The 18204-nt window shown below is 38.4% G+C and overlaps 1 protein-coding gene across 3 annotated transcripts in view; it reads left to right on the top strand.

Moving 5' to 3' along the window:
• LOC118265916 (membralin) overlaps positions 1-18204 on the top strand; it is a 97815-nt gene that overhangs the window by 24279 nt on the left and 55332 nt on the right. For all 3 annotated transcript variants that reach the window (XM_035579198.2, XM_050694720.1, XM_035579199.2), the window contains exon 8: positions 5152-5235. In XM_035579198.2, the coding sequence (XP_035435091.2) occupies positions 5152-5235 (84 nt within the window). The remainder of the gene's footprint in view (positions 1-5151; positions 5236-18204) is intronic.

Genomic DNA, 18204 nt, shown 5'->3' on the forward strand with positions numbered 1-18204 from the left:
ACATTTTCCTTAGATTTCCCGCTGCTAATGGATGGTAGGAAAAACAACCGTATTTTAAGATTATACAACAAACGTTGTTTAGTCTGATTTTAATGAACAAAAATTGTTTTGTTCGCAATGAAAATATAGTGGGCTACGTAATCACGAGCATGTTTTAATAATTAAATGGAAACGTTACCGAGAGGAGCTGTGTACGTTTCTGAAAGAGTATTTCGTAAGAGATTGAGGTTAATTTGTTTTGGTTTAATATATAATTCCGCTCAATTTTCGTAAAAAATGCGTATGCTGTTTATCTTACTTTGCATAAACATAAAATATTTTCTAAGACGATATCTTAAGAGCGAGAGGTTTTTCATTTTATTAGTTTTTATATTTTAGGCTTTCAAGAGTTTCACGATCTACTTAGGTATTCTTAATTTCTTTTAAGTACAAACTTAATTCTATCAGAAGTACGTATATGTTTAAAAAGTATTGATAAATACAAAGTTGAAAAAATACGATGTTAGAATTTGCATCGTGATAAGCAGCGATTAGGCATAACGAAATGAAACTAATTATTTTTCGAATTTGACATACTGAGTGGTGTCTACGCATTATCAAAAACGTATCAGACCATTAAGTGGATGTAGATTGAGAATTTGTACGGAACTAAAGTCGAGTGCAACTGGTAATTTCCAATTGGTGTTTTCGAGACGTGCTCGTTTGCACGGCTTCACCGACTGCGCTTGCTTCGCGTGCTTCGCTTAACACAGCAAATTGCTTCGCTTGCTGCTCCTTTGCCGATAAACTTACTATTGCTACCTTTGCGACGCAATCTCACTCACAGTGCGGTAATATATATTTCCTTGAATAATTCTAGGTAATTACGTAAAGACGATGTAGTTTTTAGCCTATATTTAATGATACCCCAGTTGTCTATAGCTACTCTAGTTGTCTCCTGACTGTTTATTTAAAGTATAGGGTTTGATTATCCGACTTATTTGTCAACTTGTGGTTAAGAAATTCGCACGCGAACTCGAACTAGCACCTTCCTATTTTTGGTACGTCTGTTGTCGTCAACTTACATTTTACAGTCATTTACAAACCATGGTGAAGTACATAAAATTAACTGCATAAACTACGTACCTACGGTATAATTAGTATCTAAATAATTTCAAAACAAATCTAAGGAAACATGCCTTAGGCAGTGTTCTAAATTAGTCGTAGATCACCAACTTTTAACAATTAAATCAGTTGAATCGATTTAAAAACGAATAAAGGGAACATAAAAACGAATTATACACAAGCTAATTAGTAAACAAATAAAATCTAATCTCAGTTATCGAAGTTAATGGTAGTTACTTCTCAAGGCTGTGCGATAATACTTTATGAATCCTTACACGTGGAAGCACGCACATGTTTTGTTGTATTCAGCTCAAATTTAACACAAGTAGTTTCCAAATGTTAAACAAATTGGTACATAAATTAGCTCTTGTTTCTATAAGCCTTGATTGAGAGTCTAAAGTAGGTATCTCGTCTCTTCGAGTATCATTATAACGTTATTATAATAAAATTGTGAAAATAAAATGTATTGCGAAGTAGGTAAGAGCCTGCTTATCGCAGAAATAGAATTTCTATGAAAACACTACTAATTGAAAGCGTTTCATTGAAGTGTTCTTGATTTTTTTTTATTTATTTATTTCCATAAAAATGTTTTGATTTACTTTGCTTTATTATTGTTCTTTTATGATTTTGTTTGATCTTTTTATTTTTATGTGGTTCCGTCCTATATGTTTTGTTTCGAAATAATTGTTTGGATTAAAAAAAAAAAAAAAAAAAGATAAAAATGTAATGGCTTATATTAAAATGTAAAAGTATTGCGCTGTGTATCATTTTATATTGTACACTTTAATGATTATTGCAATAGTGCTATGTAGTAGGTGCGACCCAGTACTACCAAACACTTAAGTAGGTTCATTTGTTTCATGAGGGCCCCAAAAATATTTTTCAACACAGCGTAGGTTCGAAAATCCTTTAAGTATCTAATTTGCAAATTTTTCCTTTTATAAGCCGATTTGGAATGTAATTTGGCCAATTATTTAGCTCTCAAATAGAACGTAATTTTCCATAGCAATAAGGTATTAGAAGGTATCGGGGCGAAAACGAAAATAAGCAGATAATAATGATGTGCCGACGTCAATAAAATCTGACTTATTTTCTCCACCCCGGCCGCGCTCCGCAGAAAGTTCATTTTGTTTTCTTTGAAATTTCCCGTCTGCTTCATCGTTCAACTAACTTTATTTTACATCAGAATGTTGAAGTGACGTTACTTATATTTTTCACGTGATGCAGACAAACATATTACATTTACATATCTGTACCTCCTCTAATATGACTGAGCTCCTAGAATTATTTGTAAGTTCATGTTAAAAAATTGGCGCTTCGTGTCGACGTAACTCTGGTACGATATCATTTTTCCTCTTATTTCTCGTATTTCTACCTAATTAGGGCAAGCGGTATCGGAGAGGCGCCGCGCCGCCCTTTCGCCGCTCCGGCTTGCACTAACAACCGTTTCAAGCACGGTTTAATGCCAATTACCTGCTCGCTCCATTGTTCCGAGCGTCAAGTATCTCCGCCCGACCTCCACCATTCCGCCGTGCTAAGAGATTGCTCTACTCGTTTGCAGAATATACTTAAATTAATTGCCTGTATCAGAAAACGTTCATTTTAAAATATCGAAATATATCTCTTAAGTGGAATTTGAAATACAACTCTGAGAACGCATATTGCACAATATTTAATATCGTCGTCCTCCTTTGCTACCAATACTTTACGGTAATATGAATCCGCGCAGTAAATCGTAGAAAGTACGTAACGAAACGGGAACGGGGGAAGCGACGGCGAAATTAATTTCACATGATGAATGATGAACGATGACGTTGCAATTTACAATTTTTTTATCGAAAATATCAAAAGTGTCTTGTGTGCAACGAATTTTGTTTTCCACCTGATACTCTTGTTTGTGTAGACACAGTATATTGTTATCTTAAAAAATAAAGCTGAATGATCGTGTATAAAGTAAAACGTTTGATCTCAATCGCAAACTAGATTTATGAATCGAGAATATCTTACGATAATCTTTTTATAACAAGCAGTCGTTACTGGTTTTGCGATATTCTCAGAGAGACCTTTCATAGAATAATTCCTTAGATTCGTCATATCAAACCCTTTATTCAGCTAGACAACATCAAAAGATATGACAGAGGGGACAAAGGCGTACATACTCGCTACGGATACTGTACCGGGATTATCCCACCTTAAGCAAACAACCGTCCACAAAGCTCAGACAAACTGAGAGCACACGAGAACTATGCTAACGAAAAGACGATAAAACCTTTATCTTATTACGGATCTACTCTCCCCAAACCCGTGACATGGTGCGTCACTTTGAACCCGATCCTATTTACGTGGATTTTTCCGCCACTTTTTGTAAACGGTTAATCTATTTAGTGCACTTTTTCACAACCGTTAACCTTTGAATACGATTTTCGAAAGTCTGAGTGCTGTCTGGGCTGCGGTTGGAGGCTACAGGCAACATATACGATACAGCAATAGATAAATCGTATATTTTTAAAGGTTTCCGTTGTCGGCTCGTAAAGAATGATCCGACGTCTCGGGCGACACCATTACTTCTCGTGGCACATGAAAAATTCATATAGCAGCCGTTTGATCGCGTTAACGTGCGGCGGCGTCGCGCGCGCACGCCTCCAGGGGGCGCTAAGCGCGGCTTATGGCATGCCGCTCTCTCTTATGCTTGTTTTAAATGTGCACTATAACACTTATTCATAATTTTACTGTAAAATATATAACAGTAGTTATTATTTTATAAAATATCGATACGGGAAGGGGACGGCATCCCCAGAGAGCCATTTGTGATGTAATGAGGTAACTTAAATTTAAATATCACTGTTATATTTGAGACTAAAAGCAGAATAGGTTTAGTTACAATGATTCATGAAATTTATCCCAGTATGAAAAACTAATTGAGACTATGTGTCCATCTTACTATCTTACTAATATTATAAAACCGAAAGTTTGTGAGTTTATGTGTATGTTTGTTATTCAATCACGTCAAAACGACTGAAGGGCTACTTTTTATCCCACAAGTACGTGGGTGAAACCGCTGGCAGAAGTTGGTTAAAATAGCATTTCATTGAGTGCGTTAAACGCCTTATTGAGATTATAAAAATAAAAATTGAACATCAAAGTTCGCAAAATCAACTAAACCCTGTTCATTATATATTTCCATGAAAATTGAACATGATGTAATCCTCTTGTGAAGGATTCTGTTAACAGTTATTAGTTCTGAGTGGAATATGAAGATAATTGACTTCCTAGAAATTCGCTTCGGAACATGGTAAATTAGTTCATTGGAACAAAGACTTTTTTTTTTTTTTGAGGGGGAAAATCATCCAATGACTTCTCCCGCCTTAGGTGAGGCGAGAGGGAGTGTCAGACTCTTTCTGTGGTGGTCGGGCTCTTTGAGGCGCGCGCGGAACGCGACGCGCCGCACGCACGGGTCTGGTTCTGGTCGGGCGGCGAGCTACCCTTGGTCGCCGTCCGCAGACCCGCACTTACGGTGGCCGGAGATCGTCACGCGATCCCCGACGCCCGGAGCGTCTACTGCGGCGGCTAGGACGTGAGGAGGATCGTTCCCTCACGCGCTCCGCCTCCTCCTTAGCTAGCATGACTGCTTCGCAAAAGGAGGAGACGGCGTCCATTGGAACAAAGACTAGGATTATAGTTTTGGAGTATTTGATAGTGCAGTTCCAAATAGCATTAGGTACCCCTACAATCCCTACATACATACAAACTTATATAATTATGTGTTTATTTCCTAAAAGACCATACTTAGGTACGTAGGATGAGATAGAACTTGGTCTTAGGGTGGAAAATGCATCTGCAGTGCCACCGGGACTGCAAATATTACGTTTGCGACTGCTTACATTCGTATGGACTGTCCCAGGTAATTGGATTGCCCACACTGATCCAATTACAACCTAACATCACCCTTTTTTACTTTATACTGAAAGAAGATTGACATTAGATCTTGTAACTAACTAAATTGAGTTTGATTTTGTATGATAATGTTAATGTTTGGTTTTGTTTTAGTGGACTTACTCCAGATGCTTGAGTTCAACGTGACGGTGTCTTTCCCGGCGGCACCGCTACTCACTGTCATTTTGGCGTTAGTCGGTAAGTACATCTTTTCTTATTTATTTATTTATTTATTTATACCTTTATAATCAGGCAACTATGGCCCATAGATATATACCTTAAACTAACATATATACGTCATATACAAAAACTCGTTAGTAAATAAAACTTAAAACTATGTTAGTATCACTTCCTATGCACTACGTCACTGTGCGCTCGAGTGGCACTTGTCCGCGGAAGCGACGGAACACCACGTCCTGTGGCCAGAAGTTTTCGTCCAACACGAGGTGCAGGAAACACGTTGGCACTCGCACCACGAACGCCTTAAAGTTGGCATTATGGCGCGACTCCAGCAGCTGCACTCTCGGGGCGTACTTCAGCTTCTGACGCACGTACTCCACAATGTCCTCCGCCTTAGTGGTGTAGTGTAGGCGGGAGATGTACACCGGGGTATTCGGCTTTGCAGCACGGATTTTGATGTTCGACTCCGCAGGAGCCGTGCCACAGCGATTCTTATTAGTTCGCTGACGGCGCTTCTTCCTTTGCACCGTCACGAACCCATCATCATCAGCCTGATCGGTCCCCTTGACCAAAATAGGCTTCCTTGTAGCACCAACTGAGCTACCGGCGACGCTGGCATATTCTCGACGAACACCTTGATGTTTCGTCGAGGCTGCAGAATCAAGCAGCTGGTCGAGCGGTCGAGCGGCGTTGCGGGGAGGCCCCACAGAGACGGGAACGGGGCAGCGGGGCGCACGAGGCGCGCACTGTGCCGGCTCAGCATTCGGCGGTGACCGCGGCGATGGCGACAAAACTGCTGACGCGAAACTTGCACCCGATACCTCGAGGCACGCTCCACGCCGCATGTTTACGTTCGATGCACCCGTTGCCGGTGACCCAGTTACCGTTGCCGATTTACGCAACTCGTTGAGTTCGCTGCGCAAATCAGCCACAGTAACCTGGGATGCATCCAACTTCCGCTGCACATCCGCCAGACTTGCCTTCAGAAAGACGATGTCCTTCAACAGGCTTGTAACGTCGACGTGGTCGAAGGTGACGGGAGGAGCTAGTTCCAAATTGTTAAGATCCTTCGCCACAAACGTAGGCACGTCGTCCGGATCGGTCTCTTTTAGCAGCGTGATGATGTCTTGTATGCTCTTCTTTGTCCCGTCACGCCTACGGGACACCATCTGGTCGCTCTTGTTCAGCAACCGGAACAGGAGCTGCTTGGAAGCAGCGACGTCAGGCTCGCTGAAGTTCGATGCGCAAATCTGGACAGCGGACACCTCATCCATCACGTCCAGCTTTTGCTGCAGGAACGCCAGCAGTTCATTCGCCACAAGTTGTTCACTCATGGCGATAAAAATGACGAGCAACGGCTTGCGCCGCGCTATAACAATTGTGTTATTAAGTTTAATGCGTCAGCAACACGACTGCATCGAATCGCAGCTAGTACGAGACTCATGATCAGGACATGGTGGAGGGATTTTTAATAGCGCGCTATAACGGTTTATGAATGCTTACAACTTCTCGGATTTGTTATAATTCTTTGTGTTGTGTTTTGAAACTTAAAGTATGAACAATTCTACATTGGTCCTTTGGTGAGTTCGAACATCACTAACTTAATTTACTCATAGACGTAATCAGAAGCGATAATAATTGACACAGTATTAATAAACAAACACAGACACACACAATATTAATAAGTCAGTAAAGTATTTCTCTACAATATCGACAGTCTACAAACATGAAGACGACAAGTTCAGAACGTCTTCATAATATCTTGTTTAGCGAAGTATGAAGAGACTTTACAAGCTCCCAAAATACTTAATGCACATAAGAGGTGTTGGCGCGGGACAAGTTTGCACGCTACATATTATGTTGAGGCAAATTAGTGCTACACGAAGCACGTGAATAACTCAAGGTGCTATTCGAGGCAACAGATTAATAGTTGCGACATCGTGCGGGCACAGGCTCAGGGGAACTTCCAGCTTGTGGCAATGTGGTGCAAACATACACCATACATTCACATATACAGGACGGTGATGTAGAAAATTAATAGTACGTTTTTGCGCACAGAGAATAAATAAACATTTAAGTGAGGTCTTCATGAATAAGGCTTAGGCTCGAAGATCTTTCGTGAAATAAAACAACCAACAAAGTTAAGCAAAATTTGCCAAACCAGCCCAAAAACATGAATGTGATTTCGGAACAGCCTGTAAGTTGCAAAACTTATTATTGTGGTACGTCGTGGTACTTAGCATACGAATATAAGCAGCTCTTGGAATGTTTCTTGAAATGCACACGTTCTGTGCAAAGCTCGGCTCTTTGATGTTCCTAGCTTTGTAAAGGTACAGAACTGTCTTTTTAGAAGTGTCGGAATCGTTCTTGTTGGTAGACGCCATTATTGGCTGGTACTTATGTACGCTCTTGTTATGGAAATGCAGAAATATATAATGAGGAGTGAAATGATGTTCTTGAGAACGCAAAGCCTCTTAACACAATTAGCGAGAAGTTGCTTTATTGTGCTGCTATTTGCAGTTCTCAAGAAGCAATTATGCATCGATGTTGTAAACTTCTCAAGAAATTGTATGCATCGACTTGTATTTCATATTCCTTCTACCTAATTGTTTTCAATCAAGAAGTTGCTCAATACTTTAAGGCTCTGTAGGCTATAAAGTCCTTAAGTGCTTCATATTGTTATAGCTTGATAATAGCAGTTCCTTCTAGTGTACATTTTATATTCTTAAAAGTCAATAAAGAAATACTCATGTTTAAACCTTCAAATGTTGGGTAAAGTGAAATTTCGAAAAGACAATTCTGACACCGATTGAATCGGTTTCTGATTGTAACATCACCTATACAGGGTCTTAGTTATGATCATATAGTGGAGGAACTCTATAGTACTGTCACAGTGCACTGCCGTGACTGCGTTGGTCCCGCGTCGGGCGCCAGTGGCCCCTACCAAGTTTTACCTTTGCAGCCTTTTTTCCTTTTTCCTTATGTACGAGAATTTGGTGTGTCGAGTGTCTTGGCACGTTAGTAGGTCGGTCGATTCAACAAGTAAGTCGGGCCCGGCGCCTGTTGCGCGCGGCGGGCGTAGGCGGGGCGCCTGTTGCGCCTCACAGACGCCTCAACCGCCCACCACGTAACGCCTGTGCTTTGTCCATAATGGAGATACTTTTGACCCACTTCTACATGATCGTACATTGGGATAGCGGATACCCCGATATGGGGCTCGTAGAAAAGGGCTCGATGTGAATAGTCGATTGGTGAGGTTTGCGGTACGATACAAGTTATTATTATGGAGTTCGGTCGCGTTGGGTACAATTTTTGGTGGATTACTTCTTTTCTGTATCCTCTTGAATATTGAGATAGAAATAAAGTGGTTATGATGATTTCATGCAATGTTTTTTTGTTGCACTTTATTTCTGACTACTTGTGTTGATGATGACTAAAGGTCATTGTTATTGAAAACTCTGTGGCATTTCGTTGACGATCAAAAGATTCAGATGTTCCAAATTGTTGAGCATCTTAACTCAAAATCTCTGATCATCTGACTGTGAAGTTCAGGTTCTGGTTATTACAGCAATTTTCTTCAATCATCAACATCGTATCAGATACAAGACGTCCACTGCTGAATAACGGTCTTCTCCAATGACTTCTTTTCCTCAATATCTATATCACAAGAAAGGTCATATACTCGTACCTTAATTTATCAATATTTTCCAGCTACTATGTATCTACAGCAGAAATTTTACCTAAATACCAATGTTTAGCAGTAGGTACTCTCGATGACGTAGAAATAAATAATTATTATTCAATTTGTTCTTGTAAGCAGTTCCAGGGCCGAATTTCATCAAATAATAAACAAGCAACGGCTTCTTGTACGTACTTCGTAAACAATAACAAAAGCAAAGCTAAAAGCTGCCTGAAGTCTTCGCTAATGAACGATTGATTCGCCTTATTGATCCATATTCAACCTTATTACGAAATTCATTAGGTACATATTGTAAAATCATATGATTTCAAATAATTTAATATATTGTCTTAGTTTCGCAATGGTCTATTTATATTTTCAGTTAATTTGCAATCGAGCTTGCGATACTAGAATTTAATCTGGTTTTAGATTTTGTATTAATTAGTAAGTTAGGTTTATTTCAGGTCATAATATCTTACGTTATTTGATTAATATAGTATAAAATTATGTCTCGTTTGCATGAAAGTGCTGTGATATTTTAAATGCTATCATCAAATTTCAACCCGCTCGTGAAATGTGTTTTTTCGAAACTTTTGTTTTACATAAATTAAGGCACTATATAAAAAGATTTTTTTTTAAATGAGAACTGCTTTCGCTTTTCTTTTTGCCTCCATATTTTTTTAATCCGGTAATATCCCTATAACCTTCTCCTTAGTCTAAAAATACTATGCTGAAAACTGCATCAAAATCGGTTCAGCTAAACGCGAGATAATTGCGCACAAACTTACAGGTCAAACTCAGAGTCTCTTTTTTGAAGTCGGTTAAAAATGAACAATGCTATGTAATTAACGTTACTTTCAGAAAGGCTTTGTATCTAGAATCTAGAATTTCCTTAAAGCCTTTGTAAGTAAACGTAGTTCTCGTCCACTGAAAGAAATGCAATTTCCTTCTTATAAAATTGTTATGAAATAATGAGTTCAACATAGAATGTTTAACAAATCAAACAATGAAAGGAATTGACATTTTCTTTGCCCAGTTTCTTTCAGTATTTATTTTTCATTTGTTAAACTAATAGAGCAATCTCTATTTGAAAACGATGGACATAATATTTTAAATAATATATAAGAACTGTGTTTACCTCAATTATTATGGCACTTTTTAGCTAATGTTAGCGTCAGTCAAATCCCATCAACTTGGCACCCAAATACCACTGTATGACACGACCGACTGTCATCGAACACCAATTAAATTTAACACTTCTTTTTAACCGACTTCCCAAAAAGTAGGAGGTTCGGCCGGTAATTACAGGGTGACTTGTAATTCGACGTATTCCTCTCGAGAAGTGATAATACAATAAATCGGTTCATAATTTTTCGACCAAAACCAAAAAAGATGAATATCTCAGAAACTAGCCACTTTCGGATAAGGGACAAAGTAAGTACTACTGTAGATTCTGGCTTACAGGAGTTGCAGCAGTATGGGAGGTTGTGGCGGGCTTGTCCCTTATAAAAAAAAGGAACAAAGTATAATTTCTTTTTTCTTTCGGTATCTTAAAACCATGCTATTCAACAAATGAAGCCCACAAACCACTCTTAATTTTTGTCTACTTTATAAAGTAGAACATGTATAAAAATACAAACATAATTTCAGTAAAGTTAACAAAATACCGGTTGCTCCATCTGACTCAATTATATGTTACGAGCTTCCTCAGAATTTCTAATCTTGAAGTTGGACACGTGTGCCGGTCTGCATGGCACATCGTCAGATTAATATCATCGTCTAACTCGTCCCCATCGTATGGGTTCCGACAACTTTCAAATTCTACCGCATATTGTGTACCCTGTACTGCGACCGTATGTGCCGAGACAGGAATTTATTTACTTGCTACCAAGAATTTATTTTGTACTCCTCGGTGTAGTAGTTTTATGCAGGACTGGATTAAGTTTCGGTCTCGAATATGCACTTTAATATTTTATCATTCATTTTTTATTTTGTGAGTTCATTAATATGTATTTTGGGCATAACATTATTACAATATTTTTCTCTGATGCAGTAAGCATCAAAATGGAAATTACTAATTTCTGGTATTCTGCACGATGTAGACTTCATAACCATTCACCCAGCCTCAGATAACTGTATTTCATATACATTAGTAGTGAGTGTGTGTATAGTTATATCCCATTTTCATAAGTTACTTGCCCATACTACACAACACAAACACATCAAATGACTGTCTGGATCCTCAGGGATCTTCCCCAAAGTAGATTTGATAATAAGTCTTCAACTAATAAAACTCTATAAAAATATGTCATCTTTTCCATTCCTCATCTCTTTGACGTTCTTTTTAGTAGTCATTTCGGGAGGCTTACGCATTTTAAATTTCAATCTGTCCCCGACGATGCTATCGTGTGCCGCTCGTCTCCGGGTCGCCACTCGTGAACTCTGAAAAATGACTACCTAAGAGATTATTTTCAATCCGTTCTTGGCAGCCAACGAGATGTTCGGCATATTTAATAAGCTTTATTATCTACATCATTCTTGTCCGCGGCGAGTCGACGTTTCAATTACATCCAGCTCAGATTACGTTCTTCTTAAACTTTGCCTGAAATAGTTGTCTGTTAGTTCTATCTTGATTTTTAGTCTTGATATTGTTTTTGTCCGAAATCTCAAAAAAGGGAAATAAAAATCTCGTCAATGTATTCGTCGATCCCGAAAACAATAACGTTGAAGCAAAGGTGAGGCGGCACGGCCGGCACGGGCGGCCTATTTCACTAGAGCTCCTGTTTTTGTTTGCTCGCGCATCGCATCACGTTTTCCGCGAGCACGTACCGACGCGCATGCTGAATACTAATGGATAGCAGAGGATAGACGCCGCTCAGGTCGCGCGTCCGAAAATTGGATTCGCATCGCATACACTGCACATGGTATTAACGCCCGGCCGGCCGAAACAATGCCCAATCAAATGGAGTGCGCCTTCCACGTACCATTCCCATATTATATTGCTTGCTAAATTTTATTCATAACTATTTAGCCTAATTGAATTGGCAAATCAACAGATGTAAAGCATTTTTTATTTTGGATTGTAAACAATTTTTACAACATTGAGATATTTTTTGATTGACAATGATTTCCGATAGTATTGCATAATAAGGCTTGTGGAGCGCGCGTGACGAATTATAATCTGCTACGAAGCAGTAATCCCGGCACATCGGCACGGAGCATGAATCACGGTTGTTTGTACGTTGCACCACACCGTTACCGGTACAGGGCCGCTCACTGAATTTGATTGTTGTTTTCATTTTTAGCTTTGTGAATTGCCCACTATTTTGCTGTATTTTGATGCACTTTTGTTCAGCTGGCTTTACTAAATAAGTTTTTATAAAGTTCAGGGAAAACATCAAAAGTATAATATTAGTATAATCAATTGAAAAAGTATTTTAGTTAGTAATATTGTTGATGTCAAAATCCTGAAATCTATTGAGCTATGAAACGGTTTCTATCGTTTTAAATCCCCACTGCGCATGAAATATTGTCGAGTATCTGTGAGATCGGTTATTAATTTGCAAAATGTTCGTAGATTTTCGATTCGTGCCGAAGCTCTTAAGCCCGTTACTAGCGCTGGCCGGACGACAATGGAGCGACTGCGGTATTGGATTACTGCCCACCCTTAGGTGTCCTGCTCCTACAAATGGGGATTTAATTTGCCGTATCCGTAAATACAATAGCCGGAAATTTGTTTGCCTCCCCATCTCCTCACTCATGTCCAATGCAGAGAAGATACTAATGAAACGCGCCAGATGCATGTGAAACTTTAAAGGTTTTATTGCCGCTTTCATTTGTGCCCCTTGTCCTGTTTCAATATTTATAAAACTGTAACCGAGTTAAGAATGTCGCAGCTAATTATACGACTAAATATTCAGTTAGGCTTTAGGTGTCGGTCGCGTAAAACAATAGACCGTGAGCTCGGGTAGCATGACGGGGCGGCCATACGAGACGCCGATGACGTCGCATTAAAATGAAATCCATACGGGGATGATTGATGAGCGCCGCAAACACACTACGCCGCGCCCGACTCATTCAATTTACTGTCATCACATCGTATGGAGTGCAGTTTTATTATGAAGCGCTCCGAGTTTTTCGGCTGTCCGATAGCCGATGAAATTGGCTCATGCAAAGTTTGACGTAAAGCCCGTGATCGATTTTTGGATTAACGATATCAATTTGCACTTAAAATGTAGGTTTATCCGTTGTTGTACAGGTAAATCCCGTTTAGCCCCTTTCCGTGGATATTTAGACCACGGCATCAATTACACTCGACTGACATACATAGTTGATGCAACAGACCCAGATTTATTTAAGGCTGGTTATCCGACGCTTGTTCATCTGTCAACGTGTCCGTTCGGACAGAGATGCATTTCTGAAGGATCTCGATTACACAGTTCCCTGTGGCATATTGTCAGCACTCCGTCATGACATGAAACCCTAGTATCATCTGGCTTCAATCCATATTCCCACAATGTTGTTGCAGCATAAATTCCAAATTGATAAAATAACAATTTAAACTCCATCAATGAAAATTTGTGTAATAAAAATAGACTCAAAGAAAATGATAACGAATGACGGATAAACTTTGTTCATCTCTTGACAGCTAATATTTTTACAGTCGCTTGTTGTTCTAATAAACGGTGGTTCTGAGAAATTTTATTTCTTACCGCAATTGCTGGCGATGTGATTATCTCAATAATTTGTCTCGTTGTTCCCTGCAGAGCCTCGTTTGGCCGCGAGCACTGTCTTTATGGCGGATTCAGTCCGGCTTGTTTGTTCAACAGAACTGGAAAATTAGCCGGAGTGCTTTTTTATTACATTTAAACCGGTGCGTTAAAATGTTTCGTGTATTTTTCATTTTGTTTCGGTACCTCCATGTCGATAAAAGACTATTATTTTTTTGTTGCACATTTTTTTTTCAGTAAGTATTTTAATATCTACACAAAAAGCAGGCATTTATGAAAACCTTTTTCAACAGTAACCCTTAATTAGAGTGTATGTGAAATATGTAAACACGAACAAAATTGTCCTATCAAATATGTAATCTTAAAATGGTAAACTAAACTCCGTTCCATAATATCGAAGGAACTTAATACGGACACCAAAGTGCGGCGGGATTATAATGAAAATTGCAACTTGGACCAATTAGTGTTCATCAACACACGATCCAATCGCGAACTAAAACGCGAAGCGGCGAAAAAGTTTCCGTGACGTCAGTCGCTGCCGTGGGTACAATGTTTTCATATCTTAAGTAATTTGTAATATGATATCTCCGCTAGTTATAAGTTATCTATCGGCGCCCCGAGACGAGGTGGGCGTAAGTTTGTAATAAGAGTTAGTGTCTGGTAGAAACAACTCGCCGGTTGGAGTTTTAAGAAGTTTCGCGTTCGTTTGTTTGATTCTTCTATCGTCGCGAGCCGATACTTCGGCCCGGCTACGAGTGCCACTGATACTTTTATTATTTCCTTATGGACTTAGTGCAATCAAGTTTCCAACTTGTTCACGATAATGGAATTTATTGTTTATTTGTGTTGCGCTCGTTGTTTCTTGGAAAAGTATTGTTGTATAGAAACAGCATTTTATTGGCTTATTTTTTTTGAGTATATTGAAGAGTAAGAAAAGGGTTGATAGGTATAAATATAATGCAATAATGCAATATAAATTAGGAAAATGGCTCCACAACTTTTTGTAAAACAGCCATGAACATGTATTGTTCTCATGAACAAATGGACTTGAAAACCTATTTTCTTAATTAAAAACGATGTACTAGTATCAGCAAGCTAGTGATGCGGACTTTGAAACTAATCTTATAATACCTACTCAAGTTTAATATATAGTATCAGCAAGCTAGTAACGCGCGCTTTAAATGAAACTAATCTTACAATACTTACTCAAGTTTAATATGTCGTTGGAATTTACAGTTGTTCAGATATCTCAGTTGTATAACAAGCGGAAAACGATCGAGATTGCTGGCTGTAATGTGAGCGCACTCACTCACCCGGATTACTATAATTGATAGATCCGATGCACAACTTTGATTATTTCACACGAGTTTTATCGGGTTATTCCCTGTTGGTACCACTATTAGTGACAGCGAGAATTATTTTGTCGTGGACGAAATTCTCCATAGATACACCACATAATGACAAACATATCTTTAAAACAAATATTTGCTATTATCGTCATTGTCGTAACATTGTAACAAATGACTGATTTGCCATTTGAGATAAATGGTCATTCTTTTGTTTAATTTGTAGTAGTTCATTCGTTCATCACTTATTTTGTACCCAGTCGCCATGACATGAAAAGATTTGATCCACCTAGTAGGTGGTGGTAATAGGAATGATACTAGAGTTGAATTTAAAGAGATTTATTTTATAAGTATTATTCACTTCATTTTAATTTTTTACGTCATCAATAGGGGCAACTGGGAATAACCCGTTTTAGTTATGCTTGTTCGCGTTGTAAAATAAGTTCTTCGATGTCCTGGAAAATAAGACTTGCGACGATAGAGCAGATATTTCTCGTGATACAATTAAAAACTTTAAGCGCACGTGCCAAAGTTTATTTTTCATTGCGATTGAAAAAGTTGTAATTCGCTGCGTTTGTTACAAGATACTTCCAATTAGACTTTGTTTGGTAAGGACGTTGAATGCTCTCAACAACGCATATAGCCTGATGCAATGGATGTCGAAAGTCATACATCACACGATAATTTCGATGATTGGCTATCGAACCGTACGGTTCCTAATCTAACTTGGAGCCCCAGTCTACCTATATTAGCAATTTACGGAATTCCCGCGTTGACTGAATTAACCGAAATCACACCCCACGAACAGTCCCAATGGACAATGCTATAATGACATCAGCGCCACATTTGATTTGCAGGAAATTTATCGAAAATTGCTCCCACCTAACTCCACGACTCGATAATAAGTTCGATATGAACTGAAACAAGACCCAATGCTTATCCCCTTTATTATTAATCCACACTCGATAAAATCTCAGCCAGACGTCCAGTTTTATCTCAGATAAAAGCTGAAACTTTGCCTGAACGTTCTTTCCTTTGCATTTAATTGAGAAAACTTATTTTTGCTCGGGAACAATTTAAGAGATTAGTTTGTGCCTAAGTTACATCGCCTTTATTGCGTTAGGTATAAGATGCTTTCTACGATTATGATATTAACTTAAAATGTTTTTGTATCCTATTCAGTTTTGTTTTAAAGTTTTTGTTAAATAATACTTTTACAATAGTTCGTTCAAACCCGTAGCAGCTTGCTACGCCGTAGCATTTTTAGCGCCGCGTCGTAGCATTGTAGTGTTATGATACATTTTCTTATTATTATTGTTCTTTGTGACAAGTAGTCAATTATAAAAAACTTCTGAGATATTTTCAGTATCTGATTAATTTTTTAACGCTTTTGCTACGCCGTAGCACTGTCGTAGCACTGATGTTTTATTTTATTAGCATGCGGATTTTTCAATATTCTGTTGCAAAATTAACAAATTAATTACATTTAAGTCTTGAACTTTAAATAAAAAGAAGTCTTAGAATTGATTGTAACTAAGAATTTACACGAAATATATATAAAAAACAAAGCTTCGTACAACACATTAAAGTGTTGGTAATGCTTAGTGGACTCACGTTCCGAGGTGTAAACCCCGATAGCGTCGGGCTTAATCTTCCTAAGTGAATTACTCTGTCGGTACCACCACTCTACGTTCTTTTCGCTGATGGAATGAAATAACCGAATTTTTCGCTATACACTACATTGCAATGTGGTTTCAATGAATAGTATCATCAGTTGTAATTCAACCGTCTTGTTGGTTTCGTGGCGATTAAAAAGATTTGTGTTTGATCATTTAGAACATTGATTTTAGCAAGTCGTAGTTATATGGCTATTATAGCTGTCGTATTTTGATATAAATAAAAATTATCTCAAGTACAGAGATAGAAACTATGCTTGCCCACCGGTGTATTATTCATCACATTACATAAACAAGTCGTAAATAGCATAACTGCTCAAAAATATACCTAAAACTCGTATTCTAAAAACAGATCTAAATAATGCCAACTTTCACGTAATAAATGAATTAAAATCAAAATATTCACGTAATTACTAAAGTAACAGTCAAACAAAAGTTATTTAATTTGAACAAAGAGTATTAGAGTACATATTGGAATAAAATTAATTACAGAACAATATTTGTCGGACCGACACATGCCTTTGATGCGTGCCTCATTAAATAAAATCAGTTCGTTTAATACACAGTTTGTTGTGTAATGAAAACAATGTTTTGACAACATTGCGGTTGTTGGAGGTAACTGGGTGAATGTGGGGTTATTTCACCTGATTATTATTATATGTATACAGTGTATTGGTCTGCGGTCATGCCCATACTGCCAATGCCAATAGATTTGTAAAAAATTAAATGTGTGTACTGTAAAATGATGTCTTGTTATATCAGTTAATGTTATCAAAAATATTTCAGAAGATGGATTTTTCTCTTCTTTAAAAACCCTTCTTCCCAACAAAAAGTAATTTTAGTTAAACTGTTCATTGAAAAATCATATCAAAATGATGAATGAGAATTGACTATAAAGACGCACTTTAAAAACTCCGAGCATTCTTTAACAAGACAATGATATCCGTATGATTATAAAACGGCACCTAAGACTCGGATATCCGTAGTGCGGTTATCGTCGGTGTCGGAATCGATGATGGAACAGCCGTATCGTTCGGATACGGAGTGCTCGTAACAGGACACGGGACGTAAACCGAGCCGGACGAGCCCACACGAGCCGCACCAATCTGCCAAGTGAATTACCCGACGAAATCCGACGTAATCTCGTGAAAACTGCCACTTTGCCGCACTCCGTCTCATACGTGTTTATGTTATGTTATTATGATGATACGTCGTTATGGTATCGACAGGTCTTCTATAAATTTTGTAAGAAATAATTCTCGGCAGAGTAAGAGGTTGAAATGTGGGGTTTTGTAAATCTTTTAAGCATGATAGAAGTAAACCAAATTATGTATCACGTTTCTTGTCTCGATGCATGTGTCGAAACAAGGTGTAAGATTAATCCCCAAGCGAAAAAATCCCACGTTACACTTAATACTGTAGCGAGTTTTCGATTAAACCTCCGGACGGCCGACAAGGCAATAACCCACGCTTTATGATAAAGTTAATTAGATAGAACATTCGTTCCCCCGAGCAAGTATACAGATGAGACGCCGAACGAGCCGTCTCTTGAAAAA

Source organism: Spodoptera frugiperda, chromosome 7, assembly GCF_023101765.2.
Source record: "Spodoptera frugiperda isolate SF20-4 chromosome 7, AGI-APGP_CSIRO_Sfru_2.0, whole genome shotgun sequence".
Classification (NCBI taxonomy): Eukaryota; Metazoa; Arthropoda; class Insecta; order Lepidoptera; family Noctuidae; genus Spodoptera; species Spodoptera frugiperda.